Below are 7632 nucleotides of genomic sequence, written 5' to 3' on the forward strand. Positions count from 1 at the left end.
AACAAGTCCACATGAAGCATACGTTGCAGGAAGCAAAAGAAAGTATTACCATAACATGTGTGCTGGGAAACTGAGATGTGCGTAAAGTTTCTTGAGTTTCGTTGCCGGGTATCCGCTTCGGGATGCTCCAGGTTAAGACAGCTTGATCCGAAGTTGCGGCTGTCGATGTGATTCTAAAACCACTATCCCAACGTCTGTGGATTCCTTCACTTGGAAAGTGGACATCAAGTTCCACAACCTACAAAACCGGTCGACGTCAGTTAATAAGATAGCAGGTGCGGATAAGAAAGGACGGAATGAACTCGAACTAGTGCATCTGAGATTAAAACTGATCACTGAAGCCTGCATTGCGAGACATAACGACACCCCATCGGCTCCCGGCGGTTGGCATCGAGGTGACAGAAAAAACCCCTCTTTCCACTTTATGTTTATCCACTTAAAAGGGAAAGATTCACTCACTTTATAAGATTGTTGAGTGTATAGGGTACCTAAAGAGATTATCATGATTGAGAAATCTTGAGCCATTACGGTACGTTTGGTTCACGGAATGTAAAATTATCAGTGGAATATAGGATTACAATATAAGATTACCAGAGAATAGGATTATTGGAATGTTGTATTTTGTGTTTGGTTGGTTTAGAAGGAATGCAAGATTATCGTGTTTAGTTAAAGGAATAAAAGATTATTGGAATATATATTTGACCAAATTGTCCTTATTATATATTTGTTTTTTAACAAGTTAGAAAATATTTATATATTTTCTTTAAAAAAATTAAATTCATAAAATTTATATATTTTTTTACAAAATTGAGAATATAAAGATGTTTAATGAAAAGATAAAATTTTATTTTAATCCCTGAACTTCATATAAAATTTTAATTATAGATTTTTTTTGTAAATCTAAAATAATTTAAGAATAAATTTATAATTTAACATTCGTATAATTTTTATTATTCAATGACAAATGAAGAATATTTTAGAAAAAAAATTTAAGGGCATTTTAGTCCAAAATGTCGGTAATCTAACAATACCTAAGGAAATGGAGGTAATGACATTCCGGGTAATATATCCTAAAATATCTACTATTGATAATAAAACATTACCGGGAATGAGATTCCTGACCAACCAAACATGGGAATGAATTCCATTCCCATGAGAATCTCACATTCCTAGAACCAAACAGTCTCTTAATGTAAATTAAGAAAGAGAGTAAAGTGCACCAAAAGGCCACTGAACTTTCAAAAGTTACAAAATGATCACGATGTTAGTAATAAATTGAAAGATAATTGTGAAAGATGAACTGAGCTTCGGACGTGACAACAAGGGAGCTTCCACTGTTGAACCAGCAATATAACTGATGTAATCATTTTTCTCCCGCTAATCAATGATCCATTCCTGTATATTTGGAAGAAAAAGCCAGTCCTCAACATAAATATTCTTCTTATAATACGAAAAGAAGGGAAAAAATAGCAATCAAAACAAATATGCAATGGGAGGTAACCTTATGAAAGAAGGAAGGCGAAAGCTCATAAACTTGGCTAATAAAACCAGTCCCGGCATCCATAATTAATGCCCAAAGATTGGAACAAGATGCCACACAGCTTATTAGCAGACCATCTGCTACTCCTTTCTCCACATGTTGAGCCAACCTTGCATCAGTGACATTGTAATGATACCTAGTTGCATGATAACAAACAGTAAAATTGCAAGGTCAAACACGGAAAGTGAAAACAGGGGCAATGAAAATGAAAACTATTCAAAAATACCTCTGCTTCATTGGAGCTTTTGCATCTCCTGATAGTCCTTTTTTTTCCTTATTCAGAAGCCCTTTGCTGCAAGCTTTGAAAGCAACTTCGATCCGGCGTAATGGCAGTTACGATGAGGTGCTTCCGGATTGACCCAGGGGTGCTAGAAATTTAAAATTCCTTTGTATTTTGTAGAATTATTTAATTTTGCATCCCCTGAGATTTTATAATCTCTCATCCCCTAAGGTTTTCATATAATCTTTTACGTTCGCACCCGTGACACGAATTCCTACCCCCGGTTCCTAACTCAAAGTCTAAGCTCGTCGTGGCATAAGAGACGAAGGTCTTCTAAAGAAGGCTGATGGACTGAGATGTGCTTACATTGGATAGAATAAACCTCCCGAGGGATGGATCGAAATCTATACCGATGATGTAGAGGCCGCAAAATCCGAGGGCGTGTTGTGGGATTCAAATGGGGATTAGATGGAAGTAAACTGAAGGAACATCGGAATTAGCACAACTTTATGTTAGTAATGAGTAAAAACACTATCTCACATTGAGTGGGAAATACCATCGGCATAGATATTTATAGTGTTCATTATTTCCTCTCTTGTTGAATGATAGAGAACAATGGACAATCTCGCGTGCTGCTGCTGATGTCCGGTTTGGCTCGTGTTCGTGCTTGTGCTTTTAAAGTGGAGCATTCATGCTTCTTGCATCTTTCCTTCCCTTGGAACTGGGAATCAAGTTCTTGAGCTAGATTTTATAATTTATGGTACCTGGTTTATGATGCATATAATTGGCATATGTTCTTTTTTGTTCGGCTTCAATATGAATCGTCCATGATCAGCATTTAAATTATACTTTTTGAATTTTAAAAACTAACCCCCCTTGATTATAATTTCATCTCTATGATAGAAATTATCATTTCAATTCATTAGATGGAGATGTTATGGTGTTTTTTTAAGTGTATACTAAATTCTAATCGGGTAAACTGCACATTTAGTACTTAAATTATCAGTTTTGGTCCGTTTTAATATCTCAACTTTCAATTTTTCAAAATCATATCTGAAGCTTAGTTTTTAGTTCATTTTAGTATCTGCCGTTAAAACTCAATGTTAAGTTTTTAACGGGTACTAAAATGAACAAAAACTAAATATTATGTATGATTTTGAAAAAAATTAAAGTTTAGGTACTCAAACAGACCTAAATTGATAGTTTAGGTACTAAACACGTAGTTTACCCGTTCTAATTCCATCCTCTTGATTACCCCGAAACTATTTTTCTCGAATCCATCCACAATTTTCAAACAACAATTTACAGCACAAACGTTTTCCAAAATCCCACAGCTTCTATGGTTAAAAACTAAGACCATAGTTTACAGACAATGCAGTCAGTACAAGCCTATTAAACATTACAATGTAAGCAACATATGAGAACCAATGTCACAGAAGGACCATGTGAAGCAAACCTAAGAAGAAAAACTACATATGAATCTATTTCCGATTCGAAAACATCATAGAGTAGCTTGTTGTTGGATTTGTTAAAACTTGAAATCATTTCCTATGATCTGCTGGGATTTTGTTTTTAGCATTCATCAAGCTCTTTGTCAACCAAATCGCCGTCTCCCTTGATGAAACGACTTCTTCCCCGAACGGCCTTAAAACGCCTGCAAGCTCCTCGAGCCTTTGATGTTTAAGTAAACTTGCACAGATCTCCAGAAGTGACTCCAATGCTTCAGCTCTTTGTAGGCTCTGGGGATCTTGTTTGATCTTTCTTTCGTAATCGTGCAGCATCGTTAGTGTACTCATTATCGATCTTTCTTGCGGATTTTCCAGTGTTTTAGCTTGGTTTTCCGGTTGGAATCTCCATCTAGTCTCGATTGTTGTCTTTTCGGGAGTTTCTGGTTCATGAAATAACTCGAAATCTCCTTTGTTGCCTTTGGAATCCACCGTTGTCAATCCCTTGCAATGGCTTTCATTATCATGCTTAACTTCCTTACCTGCTCCTTCGTTCGGTTTAAACTTTTCGGAGGAAAGTTCTTGCCGTGCTTCTTTACTATGAAAGCTTGGTGTACACTCCACGATTATTCTCGAGTTACCAGGATCGTCGGTTTTGCTGTCATGGAAAGTTGTTAATTCCTTTGATGGGCTTGTCCTTTCACCTTGTGGATTCCCGTTGCCATATTTGTTAGGCGAAGGGCCTCCTTTAGGCTTCCCCTTGACGCTGTTCACTTCGGATTTCACAGGGAGGAAAACAGGAGATAGATTCTGGCAGTGAGCAAGATATGGCTGTAAATGCGGATGCCTCAAAAGCTCTGCAGCCTGAAAGAACAGGAAAATGCACTAAATTTCATAGCATGTCATGAGAAAAAACAATATCGGATAGTCGAATTTACGGTCGGTCGGTGTTCCGGGTTCTTTCGTAGCATTGTTCTGATCAATTGCTTCCTGCAGACGGGGAGATTCCACCGTATTAGTTAATAGCTTGAAGTTGGGAATTAAGCGAAATACACAGAAACCGATGAGCTATACTTACAGTGCAGGTGAGTACACTGTTGGAAGTGGAGAAATGGTAGATCTATTGATTTTATTGACTAATCCTGCCATATCCTGTTTGAAACATTTGTCGGCAACCGAAACTTTAGTTTGATGTTCTTGTCTGAAGACCAATGAAAAAGACTACAGATTAAACCAATGCTTACTGGTGCTCTGAATGCAGGTTGGTGGGCTGCTATTTCGAACATGCAGCAACCTGTAACAATATTTCAATTCCAAGGATGTCAACCACTAGGTTCATTGTCCTAAAAATACATACCCATACGCATACACATGCATGGGCATACGCATACACATATATATGTTACTCCGACTCTTCATTTTTCTAGAAGCTCGTAAATACGTATATGGGGTTATAACAATCCAAAGACCACCCACATATAAGGGAAAAATTACAAAATCAAACATACTCGAGCCTGGACACAACCCGTATACCACACTCACACCCGAGTCAGATACAGTCAGTGTGTGTGTGTATATAGATTACCTAGGGACCAAATGTCTGATTTGTAGCCATAAGGGATATCTGCAAGAAGCTCAGGACACATGTAGTTTGGAGTGCCCACAACCTGTGAGAACAGAAGCAAAATTACACCTACATCAGCCATGATCTAACCCTCAAACTTTGATACCTTAAACTAATCGAATTTAGCAAAGAAAGCAAGGAAAAATTCAGTGTCAACAAATCAACAGTCTTTTTAGTTTCGGATTCTTGAAGGAAAAAACAACAGACAAATCAGGTAAGAGGAAAGAAATGCAGGGCCATTACAGTTGAAGTGAGATCTTCTTGGTTTAGAAATTTTGCTAGTCCAAAGTCACCTATAATGTATAAAAATGAAGAAGTTCAGTTTTGCATGGTAATGGAAGTTAAACACAGAGAAAAACAAGTCTTGGTTTCTGACCTAACCGAATGTCGTTGTGTTCTGTAAGGAAAATGTTGGAGCACTGAAAATTTGAAGACAAAGATATGTCAAACAGAACAGGACTGTCTTAACAGAAAGTAAACTTATATATATACATATATACTTTGAGGTCCCTGTGAAGGACACGGTTGGAGTGAAGGTAGTCCACTGCTAGTAACAGTTGTGTCAGCCATTTGCAAAGCTTCTGAAGAAGAAAAAACAAAGGGATATTGTGAGAGTGGAGAGCACCAAGTAGTAGTAAGAACTAAGAAGGGATATGGTGAGAATCCCTCGCATACCTTTTCTGGAAAGTATGTTCCTCTACTTTTCTTTATAACCTCAGCCCTGCAATAACAAAATTATATATATTACCATACCTAAATATACTGTACAAATGTATGTTTGTATGTATGCATGCATGTATACGAACTTACATGTCTCCTCCCTCACAATAACTTGTCACAATACAGACATAAGATTCCTGCAAAGAAAAGAAAAGAAAAGAATTTTGATCGTTTGATTTAGGATTCAAACCATCCAGAAAAAAATAAGTAAAAGTGAGTAAACAACCTTTTCCACCCATCCATCCTTGTGCTCAACGATATATTGATTGTTAAGCTTCGCAATCAAATTCATCTACAAAAGAAATAATAACAATAGAGCTTGGTCAGTTTATGTGGTCACTCTTAAGATATGATATCTAATAATTTGCGTTCGAATCTCAACATTTATAGCTCATTTCCGGTTCTCGAGCTATCAACTCTGTTCTAAATGGAACATAAGGTTTACCTGACTAAACTGGTTCCGATAGTCACTCTTAGAAGATAGAATCCAACGAATCTTAGATCGGATCCCAACATTTGTAATCCTATTTTCTATCGCCTTGTGTTCCGACTTTTATTTTATTTTTCAGACTAGTAGTTGAAAATAAACCACTAAGCATGAGAAAATGCAAGAGAAATCAATGTACAAAAACATGTTTGCTGAAAAAATTCTTAAAAAAAGAGAGTAAACCTCTTGATGCGCTGTACGCTTGAACTTCTCAGTTTGTTTAGCCAAACGGATCTTCTTCAATACATACCTACAAATACATTTATACACACACATACAGCAGCAAAGATACATCAAAACAACAATAACCACACAATGAAACTGCAATATTTTTCAAACATATCCAAGATTTCTCGAATACATAAATGTTTAATTATGCTAGGAGGGTTATATCTTCGTACCCATATCCGGATTTGAGTCAGCCAATGATGTTAAATACTTATAAAACATCATTGTTGCTTGAATATAGGTATGCTTAACACCTTCATACTCGTGTTCGGATATGTGTCGAGCACCGATGTTAAATATTGATATCTGGATAAGGGCATGCTTAATATCTTCATACTCATATCCGGATTAGTGTCCGATGTTAAATACGGACAATTAAAAAAAAGGCAAACAACAGTGGATTTTGAGTTATATTTCTTACTTTTTTCTCTCGGCTTTATGACGAACAAGAAATGCAGCCCCAAAAGCTCCTCTCCCAATCTGTTCAATCACTTCATAGTCATCCATTTTCGACATAGTTTCTCTTTCTTTGTTCTCCATGAAAACACCATTCAAAGCCTGCACTGGAGCAAAGCTGAAAGAATCTGATGATTTTTCAATATGTTCACTGCTTTATCTCTTTCATTTAATACTGTTTGGTAGCTATTCAAGGCCTGGGGTATTACCCTATAGGCTAATACATGTATATATATATGTATACATCTATCTATATATATATTTACATTCAGTAAAAAGCATTAAATGGGAATTTAAAGATGACACCAGAAACGGAACCTTTTTTTGCAGGAGACAATGTCACACCAAATTTCTGTTGAGTTGAGCCAGTGATCACAAGCAGAGGCAGGAATCATTCAAGAAACATGAAGCATTAAATACCATATTTATGAAAGATCCCGACGACGAGGACCCGTGTTATAAAGATTTGGAAATGTTCGTATATGCACGTATGGTGTTGGACGAAATGTACAAGCGGGGGATGAGGAGATTTAAACAAAAGAACAAAGATTGAAAGTTTAAAATGCAGAGTGGGAAAGATTCGAGGCAGTAAAAGGGAAAGGAAAGAGATGAGATGAAAAAGGGAAATAAAGGAGGGGAGGCCCCCCATTAGGCTGCAACAATGGCTTAGCTTTGCTTAAAAGTTCAGTTTCCATGGCTATCATGACACTTCCATGTGGTTGGTGTGTTCATGTCACTGTCTTCTTAACTGAAAAAAAATTTACCCTGTTTTCTTTATATATATATTATATTCAATTACGTGGTTTGAACGTTATTTTCACTTATTTTTTAAGGGTTTATTGATATTGTCAAGACCGATCAAAATAACATTTATTTTTATATTGTTGATCTTTTTACTTTAGAATATCGGAT

At 36.5% G+C, this 7632-nt stretch overlaps 1 protein-coding gene across 1 annotated transcript; it reads right to left on the reverse strand.

The window, feature by feature from the left end:
• Positions 1 to 3017: 3017 nt before the first annotated feature.
• On the reverse strand, positions 3018 to 7306 carry LOC120136617 (serine/threonine-protein kinase Nek6-like). The gene is made up of 14 exons (XM_039152592.1): positions 7043 to 7306; positions 6686 to 6825; positions 6220 to 6286; positions 5776 to 5841; positions 5640 to 5686; positions 5505 to 5550; positions 5330 to 5410; positions 5206 to 5248; positions 5073 to 5122; positions 4791 to 4872; positions 4450 to 4499; positions 4284 to 4357; positions 4144 to 4195; positions 3018 to 4069 (listed from the first exon to the last, which is right to left on the reverse strand). The coding sequence occupies exons 2-14, from the start codon at positions 6802 to 6804 to the stop codon at positions 3302 to 3304; spliced, it is 1545 nt and encodes a 514-aa protein (XP_039008523.1). The 5' UTR covers positions 6805 to 6825; positions 7043 to 7306; the 3' UTR covers positions 3018 to 3301.
• Between the last annotated feature and the right edge of the window lie 326 nt (positions 7307 to 7632).

The sequence above is a fragment of the Hibiscus syriacus genome, unplaced genomic scaffold (assembly GCF_006381635.1).
Source record: "Hibiscus syriacus cultivar Baekdansim isolate YM2019G1 unplaced genomic scaffold, ASM638163v2 tig00110634_pilon, whole genome shotgun sequence".
Classification (NCBI taxonomy): domain Eukaryota; kingdom Viridiplantae; phylum Streptophyta; class Magnoliopsida; order Malvales; family Malvaceae; genus Hibiscus; species Hibiscus syriacus.